Source organism: Dendrobates tinctorius, unplaced genomic scaffold (genome assembly GCF_039654945.1).
Source record: "Dendrobates tinctorius isolate UK_male_01 unplaced genomic scaffold, ASM3965494v1 ptg000163l, whole genome shotgun sequence".
In the NCBI taxonomy this organism is placed as follows: domain Eukaryota; kingdom Metazoa; phylum Chordata; class Amphibia; order Anura; family Dendrobatidae; genus Dendrobates; species Dendrobates tinctorius.
This window is the reverse complement of record NW_027361830.1, coordinates 77016-94538: the sequence shown is the minus strand read 5'-3', so window position 1 is coordinate 94538 and position 17523 is coordinate 77016. Positions and strand designations below refer to the sequence as shown.

The 17523-nt window shown below is 46.9% G+C and overlaps 1 protein-coding gene across 3 annotated transcripts in view; it reads right to left on the bottom strand.

The window, feature by feature from the left end:
- The window catches only part of ACD (ACD shelterin complex subunit and telomerase recruitment factor), a 141986-nt gene that overhangs the window by 103271 nt on the left and 21192 nt on the right, over positions 1-17523 (bottom strand). For all 3 annotated transcript variants that reach the window (XM_073550123.1, XM_073550121.1, XM_073550122.1), the window contains exons 5-6: positions 11439-11518; positions 3356-3400 (exon numbers count right to left, since the gene is read on the bottom strand). In XM_073550123.1, coding sequence (XP_073406224.1) covers positions 3356-3400; positions 11439-11518 — 125 coding nt within the window. The remainder of the gene's footprint in view (positions 1-3355; positions 3401-11438; positions 11519-17523) is intronic.

Sequence of the window (17523 nt, the reverse complement as noted above, 5' to 3'; positions counted from 1 at the left end):
ACTGGGAAAGCGAAGTACTTTTACCTCCAGTGGCATCGGAAATTATCTGATCCAGCTTGGCCCGAAAGAGCCAAGAACAATGGAAGGGCAGACTGGTGAGCGACTTTTTAGAAGTGGTATGCGCATTCCATGACTTTCACCAAAGACCTCGGCGTACAGCCACTATATTGCTGTTAGCCCTTGCTACGCCACCGGCCAAAAGGTATTTACCCGCATGCTTAATTTGGTCTGCCAGAACTTCCAACTCGTCCTGAGGGGCAACCGACAGAATGCCCCTGCGAAGAATTTCTGCCCAAGTTGAAATGACATTTGCCACCCAGGCAGAAGCAAAAAAATAGGGCAGAAAGAGGCGCTAGATGCTTCAAAGAGGATAGACGAGGAACTGGTGGGCCCACTTCGGGAGCTTTCGTCCATTTTGTAAGAAGGTCCGCATCGAATGGATACAGGACGTCTAAGTACCTGCAGCCTGAGAAGTGCTTCTCAGGGGGCTCCCAGTGTTTGGATAAAATGGTCTCGAATTCCTTGTGATTAGGAAAGTTTCGGGAGGAAGGTTTTGCTCGTTTAAAGGGGACGGCGCCGTCCTGAAGAGGAGCTTTATCTTCCTTTATTTCGAGCGATTTGAAAATGGCCGATAAGAGACTATCGACCATGTTCTGAGACTTGAACATGTTATCTGCGTCTGAGTCAGATCCCGTCGTTTTCTGACGAGGGATACGAGAAAAGCAGCCTGGGTAGAGCGGACGGACCTTGCGAGCTGGAAGACGAGCTAGAAATAACGCGCTTCCTAGCAATCCTATCCGGCCTGTCCCTGTGGAGGTCGCGGTCAGGTGCAGACGACTCACCGTGAGAGGCGGTTGGAGCACAGGTGGCTGCGTAAGACGTTCCAAGACCTGGACCAGGGACTGAGAGACATTGCAGCAGCCCACTCTGGAGGAGGAGGGGTGCGCTCATCCCGGGACTCGGGGTGCTCCGGTGGGGCAGACATCACGGAAGGACTGCCGGACGGGCAGAAGGGAGACAACTGCCCTGACGCCCGCTTCACTTTGCAGTGCGCGCAGGCGAAGTGGGTAGCGATGGATCTAGGGTAAGGAGCCCCTGCAGAGTAGGACATATGCAAGGACTGCAGAATTACTGCAGCCAGTATCTGAATAGGGAGTACTGCCGCGGGGGCTGAAATTAGGGGTTCAGAAAAAAATAAGAGCCTACCGTCGCCAGCACCGTTATCTGATGTGGAGCAGAACAGCAGAAGAGTCCCCCAAGCTGAGATCCCTGGCATGTGTCACACGAGGAATCAGGGAGGTGCAGGACCTTAGAGATGGGCGGTGCTGGGCGGCAGCGCTGCGCGAGTGGCTGAGACCTGCGGGGGGACGGACTGAGGAATGGCACCAACAAAGCGTGCGTTCTGCAGCGGGCACGCACCGGAGCAGACCGAAAGTGAAAGTAAAAAATCAGCGCCGCGCCGTTTTCTGCCCCCGCAGCCCTGATCCTGGCGCGATGAGCCCGTGACACCACGGTAGATGAGGGAGGTAAGGGAGAGAGGCCCCGCTGCCTGCTGCTTCAGGGAAGGGTACCCGGCGTGAGAGCTGGGAGGCGCGCGGCTGCAGAGAGGCGCGCGGCTGCATAGAATGGGCGGGAAATTCAAAGCAGACTCTGCTACCAGACTGTATGAACAAAAAGCAAAAAACACAAATATCCTGAACTAAAAGTAAAAAATATATTGCAAATAATGCATAAAGGTAATAATAATAATAATAAGGGTATTTAGTAAATATAATTTTGATAAAATTTTTTGTTTTTTATTTGTTTTTTATTTTTTTTTTACCAGACTGTATGGTAGCGCTTACCTGACGTCCACATGCCTGAAGAGGATGACCACAGGGGCCCGCGATGAGTGGGTGCCGCTGGGAATGAATGTCCTCTGCCCCGCACTCTATCTGGATAGTGCAGAAGACGGCGCCAAACCCTTCTGCCTGCAAGGGATAGTCACCGCCGTCTTCCTCTCAGCCCTTTCCCGGGAGAGGGGTGAGGAGGGGAATTGGCTAGGACCCGCCACCTGAAGCCAGCCCGTAGCACCCGAGGGTGATAGGGAAAGGGTCCTGCCTGCGGTCCTGAGAGTTGCGATGTGGGTAACACCACACTGCTCGCCCAGCCGCATGATATGGGAAAGCAGGGTGAACATTTACCCCCTGTTTCCCGGTGTAGAATCTGGAAAATAAATGGGAAAAGATTAATACACACACACAAAACCTAAAAGAAAATGGTTAGATGCGGATCTGGGGAGATCCTGGTCCGCCTCCTACAGACACTAAGCACAAACTGAGGTGCTTGGTGCCTGTCGGTGGGTGTATACTGCCGGGGAGGAGCTAATTTTCTTGTTTTGCATAGTGTCAGCCTCCTAGCAGCAGCAGCATACACCCATGGTATTCTGTGTCCCCCAATAAGGCGATAAAGAAAAGGGGGTGATTAGAAATTTTATACTTTTAAAACATTTGTTTTTCCTTTTTACCTGCTTCAACAGTCTCCTTAGAAGATTTGAAGCTGCGATCATCTGATTGCTTGTGCTACACATAGCAGTGCTTCAGCCCTGCTAACTGTAGCAGAAATGCTCATCTGCTATAAGTGCCTGCCACGGGGCGGCGCTCATAGCAGATTTGCAATGACAAGCACATGGGTCTCCTGCAGACCCAGTTATGTCAACCCATCGGTGATCACGTGAGAGGGGTGCCGATGGGCTTGGTTTGTGACGAGCTTCCGATGACATCATGTTAAATGCTGCTGTCAGAGATTGACAGCAGGATTTAACATATTGACAGCCGTGGGTCGATTGTGATTCTACCCGAAGCTGTTAGGGGCACATGTCAGCTGATCAAATCAGCTGATGTGCTAGAAAACATGCGGGCTCCACACCGGAGCCTGCATGAAAGGTGAATACATGACCTATCATGTAACGGTTGCTGACAGGCTTAATGCGGTTTGTGAAAGAGAAAGGGGTCTTAATGTGACGGCAAATATACGACTCACATATAAGCGGTCATGTGACAACCAGTGGAATGGTGAAATCCTGTTTTTACATTACACGTTGCCGAGAGCAATGCTGTGTTGGAAAAATGTAAAAATATGAAATACAAAAATGCAGTGATCCCTCTATCCTTAGGATGGGTGGAGGGATTAGACAGTATCAAAGACAAAGTGAAGGCCCATCATAGCAATAAACCATCACGTTTTAAGCTTGGAATGCCCCTTTAATACTGGTATACATGAGGGTAAGGCAAGAGATCACATAAGCTACATAGAGTTTTCTGAGCTTTTGTCTACATGTCTAGTTTGAGGATGCAAAATAAAAATTGAGTCTTACTGCCACAATTCCTTCATCTTCTTCCTCACTCCTGGTTCCATGTTACTGAAAAACATATAATGTTTCAAAACATCAATATCATAATAGCATCCAATAAAAAAAAATTAACAATGATTTAATAATAAAGTAAATTAAAGCGAACAGGGCAAAGAAGTATGCCTGCGCAGGAGCGCGACGCCGAGGAGACTTCTGAGGATGACACAGGGATGCATACACACGAACCAAGAAGGACAGCACCGCAAGAAGATGGGAGGTACCGGACCAAGAATAGTGACATCCCACAGACTGGACTGTCCCTCAGGTAAAAGTTATTGTTCTTCCCTTGCAGGTCGGGTTGGGGGCCGATATACAGCATTATAGAATGTTGCATATCTACCCTGAAAGAAGATGGCCGTAACTCATATCTGGTGATAGGTTGCCTTTAAACTGGTTGTCTCATTAATCAAATTGGCAGCATGCACTATCAATGAGTGAGCAGCAGGAGTCTGAGTGTTGTTACCACCTAAAATGTAGTGACCAAAGAGTAGGTGAAGGTGACGTTCAACAACACTTTTAAACCCCTTCACCCGAAGCCAATTCTCACCTGACCAGGCCAATTTTTTACAATTTTGACCACTGTCACTTTATGAGGTCATAACTTTGGAAAGCTTCAACGGATCCTGGTGATTCTTAGACTGTTTTCTCGTGACATTGTACTTTATGATACTGTCAAAATTTCTTTGATATGACTTGCGTTTATTTGTGAAAAAAACCGGAAATTTGGTAAAAATTTCGCAATTTTCAAACTTAATTTTTATGCCCTTAAATCAGTCATATCGCACAAAATAGTTAATGAATAACATTTCACATATGTCTACTTTACATCAGCACAATTTTGGAAACAATTTTTTTGTTAGGAAGTTGTAAGGGTTAAAAGTTGACCAGCGATTTCTTTTTACAACAAAATTTGCAAAACCATTTTTTTTTTTTTTTTTTTTTTTTTAGGGACCCCCTCCCATTTAGGCTGGGTTCACACGTACCGGAACTCTCGCGGAAATTTCCGCGAGAATTCCGGAATTCCATTCTGCGGGAAAATCGCATTTTAAATTCCCGCGGAAAAACTAGCATTTTGCAAGCGTAATTAGCTTGCAGAATTGCTAGCGTTTTCCAAGCAATCTGGAGCATCGCTTGGAGAACTGATTGACAGGTTGGTCACACTCGTCAAACATAGTGTTTGACGAGTGTGACCAACTTTTTACTATTGAGGCCGCCTATGCGGCATCAATAGTAAAAGATAGAATGTAAATAATAATAAAAAAAAATATTGTTATTCTCACATTCCGACGTCCCGCGCAGCCTTCCCGCCTCTCTCCACGCTCCCGGTCCCAGTAATCCTTTGCGAGAATTACCATGATGACGTCCGTTCTCGTGGGATTGCGAGACCTCGCGATCCCGCGAGAATGGACGTCATCGCTTGCAAAGGCTTACTGGGACCGGGAGCATGGAGAGAGGCGGGAAGGCTGTGCGGGACCTCGGAAGGTGAGAATAACAATATTTTTTATTTTAAATTCTATTTTTTACAGGGATATGGTACCCAAAGCCCGGAGGACAGTCTCCTCTCTTCCGGACCGTGGGTACCATCCGCAAATGTTCTGCTAACTTTTCGCATGGTGTGCACAGCCACATGCGGAAAGTAAGCAGAACAATGCATTCCTATGGGTGAGGGATCGCCGTGATTCCGCGAAATTAATGAGCATGCTGCGTTTTTCACCGCGAAGTGATTCCACCGTGGTAAAAAGCGCAGCATTAGCACAGCATTGCGGAATCCCATAGGAATGCATGGGATGCTTATTTTTCGCCTTTTTGTGGCAAATACGCGTGGAAAATGTCGCCGCGGAAACGCGAAAAAAACGGTACGTGTGAACTCAGCCTTAAAGCGTCTTTGAGGGGCCTATATGACAGAAAATACCCAAAAAAGACAACAATTTTGCAATTTTCAAACTTTTAATTTTTATGCCCTTAAATCAGAGAGATATGTAAAGAAAAATAGTTAATAAATAACATTTTCCACATGTCTACTTTACATCAGCACAATTTTGGAACCAAAATTTTTTTTTCTTAGGAAGTTATAAGGGTTAGAAGTTGACCAGCGATTTCTCATTTTTCCAACAAAATTTACAAAACCATTTTTTTTAGGGACCACCTCACATTTGAAGTGAGTTTGAGGGGCCTATATGACAGAAAATACCCCAAAATGACACCATTCTAAAAAATGCACCCCTCAAGGTACTCAAAACCACATTCAAGAAGTTTATTAACCCTTCAGGTGTTTCAAAGGAATTTTTGGAATGTGGAAGGAAAAAATAAACATTTACTTTTCTTTCATAAAAATTTTCCGTTAGACCTAATTTTTTTTACTTTCAGAAGGGTAGCAGGAGAAAATGGACCCTACAATTTATTGTGCAATTTCTCCTGAGCATGCTGATACCCCATATGTGTGGCAATTCTACCGTTTGGGCACATGGCAGGACTTGGAAGGGAAGGAGCGCCATTAGACTTATTGAATGCAAAATTTGCTGGAATACCATAATTAGTGGACACCATGTCGAGTTTGAAGAGCCCCTGATGTGCCTAAACAGTGGAAACCCCTCCACAAATGACATCATTTTGGAAACTAGACCCCTTTGGGACCTTATCTAGAAGTGTATTGAACACCTTTAACCCCCAGGTACTTCACAGAAGTTTATAACGTTAAGCCGTGAAAATAAATAAATAAAAAAAAAAAAAATCACATTTTTCCCACAAAAATTTTTTTTAGCTACAAATTTTGCATTTTCACAAGGGCAAAGGAGAAAACTGACCTCAAAGTTCGCTGTGCAATTTCTCCTGAGTTCACCGATACCCCATATGTGGTCGAAAACTACTTTTGAGGCACAGTGCAAAGCTCAGAAGGGAAGTAGCGGGTCCTTGAGCTGAGAGGAGTCCTTGAAGGGTAGAGTAGCTTTTTTAGCTACTCTAGCTACCTGGATATCTACTTTAGGAGCCTCAGTCAAAGGCTTCGCGGCTTCTTCAGCCAGGGGAAACCGATCTTTCATTTCGCCTGAGCTTCTTTTCCGGGAATTCCCATTCTTCCAAGACTAGATTCTGGACATTATCATGGATAGGGAAAACCATTTTCTTCCTAGACTTCAGGCCGCCAAATAGATCATCCTGCACAGAGCGGGGTGGTCTATCTTCTTCTACTCCCATCGTGTTCCTGACCGCCGAGAGTAGTTCTTCCATATCATCTGAGGAAAGAACCATTTCCTATCATCTGTCTGGGTTGGGGTCAATTCACTCTCTTCCCTCCAATCCGCTGAAACCGATGACTCTGGTTCGGAATCTGAGATGTCCTCAGGGGCATATTTCCTCTTCCTTGAGGGTCCCCCCCCCCGAATGACTGGGACGACTGGATCTCCTGTCGCACCATCCCTCTTACTTCGTCCATCAGGGATGGTTGTTCCTCCCGGACGATTTTTCCCATGCATTGCTGACACAGGGCTTTTTGTAATTGGGGGGGAGCTTTTTCCTACAGATGGCGCATTTGCAGCTTGTAGTATTTTCTTCCGTTTTTGGTGCAGGATCCTTGTCTCCCTGAAAGAGAGAAAAGGAGGAGGGCCCCTAAGAATGGGTCCTGGACCAAAAAGGGGTATACCCTTTTCCAAGTGTACTCACTGGGCCAGGGTTTGCGCTGGGCTCTGCAGAAGCAGCTTTCAGGGAAGACGCATCCATCATGCAGACGTTAGTCCTACCTCATGGAGTCTTCCATCAGGGTCCTTAAATAGGAAACCGAGATCCAACGTTTCTTTACCTCATCCAATCAGATGAGATCGCCCCCTCAGTTCCTAGCGCCATCCTGCTCTTTTTTTTTAATTTCAAATTTCGCGCCAAGATGGCGGTGCGTTCCACTGTGAAACGCAAGGCGGAAGTGACATCGCGCCTTCAGACCCGGCGGTGAACGTCACTTCCGGTGCATGCCGATCGGTTGGAAGCGAGCATGCGGTGCGCGGGGGAGCGAGTCCTGGGCTGGGGAGCTACGGGAGGCTCTCAGCCCGGCTACTACCATCCAGTATTGCCGGGGCGCCGAAGGATGGTGCGGGTCCCGCCAGTGGCAGGAGCAGCGTCCGAGGAGGAAGGTCCGGGACGATCGACCCCAGCTGCCCGGCTTTTAGGTAGGACTCCGGGATTTGCCGGCCCCATCCACGGAGCACACAGAACCTCTTCATTCCAATTAGGGACTGGAAAATACTGGGGATTAGAGGAAGGGGACGGCTATTTAACCTCTTGTTTCCTGTCCCTAATTGGGATGGGGAGGCAACCTCCAGTGTGCTGTCGTGGAGGGGATTAGAGAAAAATAATTTACATTTTTACCACCAAGATTGTGTGTTAGCCCCAAGTTCTACATTTTCACACTGGGAAATGGGTAAAAATGGCACCAGAATTTGTCCCACAATTTCTGCTAAATGTAGAAATACCCCATATGTGGCTTTACAGTACTACTTTGCCATATGGAGTGACTCGGGAGGGACGGAGCGCTATTTGCCTCCAGGAGCGAATATTTTCCTAGACTAGTTTGCGGATTCCATATGAAGAGCCCCTAAGCGCTAGAAAAGCAGAATCCGACCATCAAGTGACCACATTTTGGAAACTATAACACTTTGGGAATTTATCTATAGATGTAGCGACGATTTTGACTCCTTGGGTGCTTTCCAAAAACAAGGAGCAATGGATGTTGCCGAGTGAAAATTACAAACTGCCGTTGTAGTGACCAGTACATTATGCCCAGCTCATGCTTCTGGAGACCCGCACCTATAAATTAGGCGGGCTCTCATCATTACAGAAATGCCAAACATGCAAACATGTGGGTGCTATATGTATTTTAGGCACACTGGGGCTCAGAAGGCAGGGGGGCATTTGCTGAATTTCTGTTGGCGGGTGAGGAGACATTTTGCTTTTTCAGAGTCTTTGTGCTACCAGTAACGTGGAAGCCCACTATATTTCTGTTAACAGATGACAGACCTAAGTGGGGACTTGCTTTTTTTGTGGATTGAGTTGAAACTTTTATTGGGAACATTTTACATAATGTTTGGGATGACAGCTATCCGGCGCTCTACACTGACCACTTACTTTGGGGTTTCCATCTAAATCTCTGAGTGACGTGATTCAGATGAAATCCCCGAGGGATCCATTCGCCATAAAGTTACTCTGGACTCCGTCTGGCCTCTGCTCAGCAGTGTCCTTTTCAGAAATGCACAAAACTGTGGCCAACGGCACCTTTATGCAATCCTAAAAAGACGGACACCGCCCGATCACGGTCAGCTGGTGTCCACAGTGCCTCCATCTGCCTCATTATAGGGAATCTTCCGCCAGAGGTTCTGTCTGAATCACGTATTTCAAAGATTTACATGAAAACTCCAGTGTAAGCTCTTAGAGCAGGATAAATGTGCGCTGAGCCTTACTGTGATCTTTGGATTGCAGAATGAAAAAAATCAACAGCAGGTGAAGAATTGGTTTTATTTTTTACGCTGTTCCTCGTATGGTATAAGTGATTAGGCGACTTTATTCTTTGGGTCGGTGCGATTATAGCAATACCAGATTTATATCGGGTTTTTATGTTTGGCTGCTGTCACACTCTAAACGACGCTTTTCATTGAAACTAGTTTTTGTATCATCATATTTTCAGAGCTATAATTTTTCCATATTTTGGTCCATAGAGTCATGTGAGGGCTTGTTTTTTGCAGGACAAGCTGATGTTTTTATTGGTACCATTTTTGGGCACATGACATTTTTCAATCGCTTTCTAGAATAGAATCGAAGAGTTGGAAGGGACCTCCAGGGCCATCTGGTACAACCCCCTGCTCAAAAAGTTTTTTCTAATATCTAATCTGTGTCTCCTCCTATTCAATTTTATCCCATTGATTCTAGTCTTTCCTTGTGCAAATGAGAATAAAGATGATCCTTCTACAATGTGACAGCCCTTGAGATATTTGTAGACAGCTATTAAGTCTCCTCTCAGTCTTCTCTTTTGCAAGCTAAACATTCCCAAATCCTGCAACCTTTCCTCGTAAGACATGGTTTGCAGACCGGTCACCATTCTGGTTGCTCTTTTCTAAACTTGCTCCAGTTTACTGATGTCTTTTTTAAAATGTGGCGCCCAAAACTGGACACAGTATTCCAGATGAGGTCTGACCAAAGAGGAGTAGAGGGCAATAATGACTTCACGTGATCTAGACTGTATGCTTCTGTTAATACATCCTAGAATTGCATTTGCCTTTTTTGCTGCTGCAAAATTTATTCTGATTTTTGGTGAGACAGAATTAACAAAAACCAGCAATTCAGGAATGGCTCTTTGTTTTTTTTTTTTTAATATACTGTTACGCGTGTGGTAAAATTAGTAACACTGCTTTATTCTTATTGTCAGTACGATTACAGCGATACCTCATTTATATCTTTTTTTTATGTTTTGACTCTTTTAAACAATAAAAACTTTTATAGAAAAATTAAATTATTTTCGCATCGCTTATTCTCAGAGCTATAACTTTTTTATTTTTCTGCTGATGGAGCTGTATGGCAGCTTGTTTTTTTGCGGGACAGATGACGATTTCAGTTGTACCATTTTTATTTACATCAGTCTTTTTGATCGCATTTTATTGCACTTTTTGTTCGGCGGGACGATAAAGCATTGTTTTTTGCCCCTTTTTTTAATTTTATGGTGTTCACTGAAGGGGTTAACTAGTGGGACAGTTTTATAGCGCGGGTTGTTATGGACCTGGCAATTCCAAATATGTGTACTTTTATTGTTATTATTTACATAAATAAATGTATTTATTTGAAAAATATTTATTTCTTTTTGTTTTTCTTTAGTTAGGTATTTAAAAATATATATTTTTACACTTTGTAATTTTTTTTTTCACTTTTTTACATTGTCCTAGGGTGAGACATTACGTTATAACATTGCACTGCAGAGCATCATATCAGGATCTGACAGGCAGGGAAAGAGGCATGCCAGCGCCTGCTGAGCAGGCGCTCTCAAGACACCTTCCCTGCAGGACACCGCAGCCATCTTGTGGCCGGAAGACTTCATGGAGACCATCAGGACAACGCGATCACATCGTGTCGTCCTGATGGAAGCGCGCAGGGAGCCTCCTCCCTGCACGATGCCCCTCTATGTCGCTGTCACTATTGACAGCGGCATCAGAGGGGTTAAATGCCTGCGATCGGTGCTAGCACTGATTGTGGGCGTTGCTGCGGGGTGTCAGCTGTTATATACAGCTGACATCCGCACTTGACCACTGCGGCGCTCAGCTTGAGACTGCGCCGTACTAGTTCTGCTGTTTGCGGGAACGCAATTCCCGCAGAGTTGTACTTGTGTGGCGCATGTCTGGAAGGGGTTAAGGCTGCTGTCAATTTTCGAGCAACAGTGATCAAAGCAGTCAAGCCACTGTTAATGAAGTATTCAGGGCATAGCCTAGAAATATGCAATCAGTGTGTCTATGACAAAAGCCCATCAATTAACGGGATCCTGACACATCATTTTGCCCTCCTAAACTGCCCCCATTGTGATGCAACTCATGCAATAACCATCCCAAACATGTTTATGTAAAGCTAAACACTCCTGTACAAAAGTAAAAGAAAAACAATTTTAATCTGCAGCCTCTAAGTAAATGCCTGGCTTCCAGTCATGTGGATTGCCCTGGACAATGGTTCAGACAACCATAGTAGCGATGCCCACCGCAGTGTAAGTGATGGCCTGGTCTGCCCTGATGTCACGCGCCACTCTCTTAGGAGATCCCATGACTGCGTGCGGACAGACAGCTCCCCAGAGTGAAATGATGCAAGGGCAGGCCAGGTGGTGGGTATCAGTACTGGGGAGGAGGGTGACAGACGACATACAGTGCCAGCAACATGATTTCTCATTTTACTTATATACAGAGCTATCTAACTTTACAGCAAAATTTGTCAAAGTTAGAAAAGTTAGGTATAGACAGTATATGACCTTTCTGGCAATGGAGGTGGTTTAGTAGGACAAAAAACATGACAAGATCGAGCTAAGCAAACTACTTACCAGTTTAATATGTCCACTGTGTTTGTCTCCATGGGTAGTACACTGAAATGCTGAACAGTGAGGTAAAATTCACATCTTCTCTAAAAAAATAAATAGATGGAAAGGCAGAAAGGATGAAAATTAATAGCAAATAATAGAAATGATTAGTCTAGGTGTGTACATAGTAGCAGAGTGTGTCTTTAACCTCTTCACGACATATGTTGCGTCCCTCACTTTACGCTGAGACCACATCTTTCCTCGTACATGATGGCTGATTTACTCAGCTGTCATTCGCTCCGCTCGCTGCTATTAACCAGTTAATTCCAGCTGTGAATCTCCGACAGTGGAATTTAACATGCTCCAGGCTTGGGCCTGTCATTACGATACTCCTGTGAACATCGGGCTCGTGGCTGGCATTCAAAGGAGATTGTGATTTTTGCTACACATAGCAGGGTTGAAGCGCTGCTAAGTATAGTACAGAAGATTGGACAATTGCAGCTTCAAGCCTCCTAGGGTGACTATTAAGAAGAAAAAAGTTATGAAAAAAGTTCAAATACATAAAGCGATTAAAAAAAATAAAAGAAACAACACATATTTGGCATTATTGCTGCGTTCCGAAATGGCAGGTAAATCAAAATATTGAAGAAATTAATCTGATCGGCATAACACAAGAAAAAACAAAACGGCAGAATTGCTTTTTTTTTTTTACTACTGTAAAATTGCAATAAAATGTAATAAGAGGCAATCAAAACATCGTATCTACCCCAAAAGCCCTCACCCAGCCTCAGATTCACAAAAATGGAAACACTACGGGTCTCAGAAAATGGTGACAAACGCTAAATATTTTAATCATACAAATTTCGGAATTTTTTTTCACCACTCAGCAAAATCCTGCTTACAGGTTCACTTTAAGTAAACTACAGACATTGTCAGGTTGGCGCCGTTATACTGATTAAAATGATACTGTCATGATCCCAGTGCAGGTTTTGACCTGCAAGTCGGTGGTTAATGTCTTGAGCCCAGAGAAGGCTTTGACATGCACGCCTGGGGTTAATTATTGTGGCCTCTCTTTAGTTCGGGGAGAGCTTCTTATAGCCCTGGTAAACTCCAATCCCTTCAGTTATACTTTTGCCTTTGACAGAGTGTGGTGACCCCTGTGTGCTTGTGCCTTGTGATTGTCTTCTAGCTTGCTTATAAGGTTCTAAACCGGTTCTGTCCCGTTGTGAGTTTGTCTTTTGAATCTGTACTGTGTATCTGCTTCTCTGGTTTCTGACTGCTGATACGTCCTGACTATCCGTGCTGTCTAATCCTTTGGTACTGTCGTGCTATCTCGTGCTTTGACCCCGGCCTGATCTGTTTACTTCTCTGTCTATGCCCCTTGGTAACTTCGTCCCGTAGTTACCCTTCTAGGAGTTTTCCTGCAGCTCCTAGGTCTCTGGAGTTTAGGCCATGCCCCCAGCAGTCACATGCTTCAGGTCCTGTTGGTCTAGCACACATCTTCACTGCTGCTGCCCTGCTCCACAGGTATCTTAGGGCACAGTTTCTCTTACTCAGGACACGTGCACTTGCTCAGTGAGCAAGTGCAGTGCGGTGTTCCTGACAGATACCTTGGTTGATGAAATCCGTTTTGTGGTTGTTTAATCTTTATGTGCAGTTTTCAGTTAATAAGATTCTCGTGCTTTGCGACGACCTGTGGGGGTCTTTATGTGGTGCTCTGCTTGCATATGCATCTGAATGGGTTTTTGACAGGTCACTGATCCTTCAGTGACCTGCCTCTTATTTTACATAGTGCATTAAATATTGTTAGCTTAGAGAAAAAACAGGATTTTTGGTTGCTTACCGTAAAATCTGTTTCTCGGAGCCTTCATTGGGGGACACAGGAACCATGGGTGTATGCTGCTGCCACTAGGAGGCTGACACTATGCACATAAGAAAATTAGCTCCTCCTCCGCAGTATACACCCCACCGACTGGCGCTCAATTAGTCAGTTAGTGAGAAAGCAGTAGGAGAAGAATAGAGTAGAGCACAAACACAACTCAACTGTAACTATAATACACAAAAATAATAACAGAAGTTGTGAAAATGGGAGGGTGCTGTGTCCCCCAATGAAGGTTCCGAGAAACAGATTTTACGGTAAGCAACCAAAAATCCTGTTTTCTCCATCGCTTCATTGGGGGACACAGGAACCATGGGACGTCCCAAAGCAGTCCCTGGGGAGGGATAAGCAAACTTCCATCAGGTCAGCGGACTCACCACCGCCGCCTGCAAGATCCTTCTTCCTAGGCTGGCATCCGCCGAAGCGTAGGTGTGGACCCTGTAGAATTTCACAAACGTGTGAACAGATGACCAGGTTGCAGCCTTGCAAAGCTGCAGCGCAGAAGCTCTGTGGTGCACCGCCCAGGAGGCACCCACTGCCCGAGTGGCGTGAGCCCTAACCTCCGGAAGCACTCTGCTCTTGATCCGGTAAGCCTCCAAGATAGCCGATCTAATACAGCGAGCAATAGTAGCCTTGGAGACCGGTAGGCCTTTTCGTGCACCATCCGGTATGACGAAAAGGGAGTCTGTCTTCCAGAATGCCTCGGTCTTAGTCAAATAGACCCTCATCGCCATGACCAGGTCCAGTCTGTTCAAGGAGCGTTCCCGGGGATGAGATGGAGCCGGGCAGAAAGAAGGTAGAACAAGGTCTTCATTCAGGTGGAAGGCAGAAACCACCTTGGGAAGAAAGGAAGGCTGAGGTCGTAGTACCACCTTATCCTGGTGAATCACCAAGAAAGACGGTCGACAAGAAAGGGCCACCAATTCTGAGACACGGCGGATGGAAGTAATGGCCACAAGAAAAGCCACTTTCCAAGAAAGAAAGGATAGAGAGACCTCCTTGAGAGGTTCAAAGGGGGGACCTTGTAGGGCCTCTAGGACTAGAGTGAGATCCCAGGGATCTACGGGCGCTCGATACGGCAGTGCTGTGTGAGCTGCCCCCTCCAGAAAGGTCTTGACCTGCTGACGAGAAGATAACGACCTCTGGGAAAGAACGGAAAGTGCCGATACTTGGCCCTTTAGGGAACTAAGGGCAAGGCCAGCGTCCAGTCCCACCTGGAGGAAAGCCAAAATAGAAGGGAGCGAAAAGGCCATAGGCAGGATGCGATTGGATTCGCACCAACTAAAATATGCCTTCCACGTTCTAAAGTATACTCTGGAAGATGACGGTTTCCTGGCACAGATCATGGTGTGAATTACTTGGTCTGACAAGCCTGATTTTTTCTGAACCAGGGTCTCAACGGCCACGCCGTTAAATTGAGAGACTGAGAATTGGGGTGGCAGATCGGACCCCGAGACAGCAGATCCGGTCTGTTTGGAAGCCTCCAAGGCGCATCCGCGAGAAGGTTGACGATGTCCGCGAACTAAGCCCATCTGGGCCAATCTGGCGCGATGAGGATGACTGGCACCCCTTCTGCCTTGATCTTCTTCAACAATTTGGGGAGAAGAGGAAGGGGAGGGGACAGATAGGGGAGCGCGAACTGTGACCAAGGAATGGACAGAGCATCGACCCCTACCGCGAGAGGATCGCGTGTTCTGGAGACGAACCGTGGGACCTTCCAGTTCAGACAGGCTGCCGTAAGGTCCACGTCCGGGCTTCCCCATTGCAGACAAATCTGATGAAAGACCTCCTGATGTAGGGACCATTCCCCTGCCACGAGGCCCTTGCGGCTGAGAAAGACGGCGGCCTCGTTTTCCACGCCGGGGATGTGTATTGCGGATATTGCTGGGACTGAGGCCTCTGCCCAATGCCAAGGCACTCCGAGTGCCTTACTGGTGGTGGTTGACGTATGCCACCGCCGTGGCACTGTCCGTCTGGATCCGAATTGGCAGACCTCTGAGTTGCCTGTGCCAATGAAGAAGGGCCAGAAGAATTGCCCGTATCTCCAGGACGTTGATCGGAAGAGCTGTCTCCTGCGACAACCAATGCCCCTGGACAGTCTGATGGCGAAACACCGCACCCCAGCCGATAAGGCTGGCGTCCGTCGTCACCACTTGCCAATGTACCAGAAGAAAGGACCGGTCCTGGGAGAGGAGAGGTGATGTTAGCCACCAGTTGAGGGACAGTCTGACTCGAAACGAGAGTCGAATAGGACGATCCAGGGAGGAGACCGACCTGTTCCACTGCGCCAGAATGGCCTGCTGAAGTGGTCTCGAGTGGAATTGGGCGAAGGGAATTGCTTCCGCCATTGCCACCATCCTCCCCAAGACTCTTATGGCTGAACGGAGAGACGTGGGCCTGGGACTCTGAAGCAAGCGAACATCCCGCCGGAGAGTTACTTTTCGACACTCGTCAGGCAAAGAAAAGAGAGTAAGCCCAGGAACACAAGACGTTGCGCTGGGACCAGGCAGGACTTTTTTCTGTTGATAATCCACCCGAATCGGGAAAGAGTGTCGCAAACGATGGAGAGACTTTCGTGAGCCTGAGGCAAGGACGGAGCTTTGATGAGGATGTCGTCGAGGTATGGGAAAAAAAAGAGTACGAGACCTCTGATCCTTAAGATGGCCATCAGCGCTGATGGCCATGATTTTCGTAAAAACCCTGGGAGCGGTGGCGAGACCGAAAGGTAGAGCGACAAATTGGAAATGCTGCTGATGTACCTTGGAAGATGGGAACATGTAGATAAGCATCCTGAATGTCTATGGAGCACAAAAACTCCTGTGCCTCCATGGAAGCGATTACTGAACGAAGGGACTCCATTCTGAAGTGTCGCAGACGGACCCTTTTGTTTAGCAACTTTAGATCCAGAATGGGCCGAACAGTACCGCCTTTCTTTGGCACCACAAACAGGTTCGAGTATAAACCTGTGAAGCGCTCTGCTTCTGGAACGGGAACAATTACCCCTGAATCGAGGAGCGAGGCGATTGAAGTATGGAAGCCCGGGACCAAGGAAAGATCTTTCGGGGGTCGGGATTCGAAGAATCGATCCCGAGGACGAGAAACAAATTCTATTTTATATCCTGAGGATACAATTTCCCTGACCCAAGCGTCTTCCACCGAGGCGAGCCAGACGTCCATGTAAGCAAGAAGTCGGCCGCCCAAGCGGTGGGATGTGCCGGGGTTTTGACGCCAGTCATGCTGAAGAAGACCTTCCAGGTCTAGACCTGGTGGATCTACCTTGGGAGGAATGGGAGCGCCAGGAAGGAGTGGGCTGAAAGGAAACTCTTTTCCAATCTTGGCGCGCTTGTGTCCTCTGCTGGTGAGAAGGCATCTCTGCAGTCGTGAAACGACGAAAAGGTCGAAAGGGCCGAAACTGACGTTTCGGAGGAGGCCGACGAGGCTTGGACTGGGGCAGAAGGGAGCTTGTGCCCCCAGTGGCGTCCTTAATGATTTGGTCTAGCTTGTCGCCGAAGAAGCACAAACCCTGAAAAGGTAGGCTGGTGAGGGACTTTTTTGACGATAAGTCTCCTTGCCAGGCCTTAAGCCAAACCGTGTGCCGAATCACCACTACGTTGCTAGATGCCTGGGCTGCGCAAGACGCAGCATCTAGGGAGGCAGATACCAAATATTTGCCCACATGAGAAATCTGATCTGCGAGGTCCGCCAGTTGCTCTGGGCGGGCTCCGGCCAGAATGCCTTGTTGGAGATCCTTAGCCCAATTGGTTATGGCCTTCGAAACCCAGGTAGAAGCGAAGGCCGGACTTAGGGCAGATGCTGCCGCTTCGAAGGCTGATTTTGCAAAGAATTCTATGATTCTGTTGTTACGATCTCCTAGCGATGCTCCCTCAGAGATCGGAAGGACAGTGTTTTTAGATAGTCTGGAAACCAGCGGGTCTACGACAGGAGAAGTTGACCATTCCGCGGTGAGCTCCGGCGAGAAAGGGTATAAGACGCCAAGGTGTTTTCCTCTTTGAAAGCACCTGGTCGGATTCTCTCTTTCCCTAGTCAGAATTTTCTGAAACTCAGAATGAGGAGCGAAGACCTTGGTAGGTGGTTTAGACCGCCTAAACGAAACACCCTGATCTGTGGGTTCCGCGGGCGAGTCCTTGATCTTGAAGGTTTGGTTGTTCGCACCAATTAGGCTCTGGACCATATCTCTCATGTCCACGATTTTGTCCTAGTCCAGTTCCA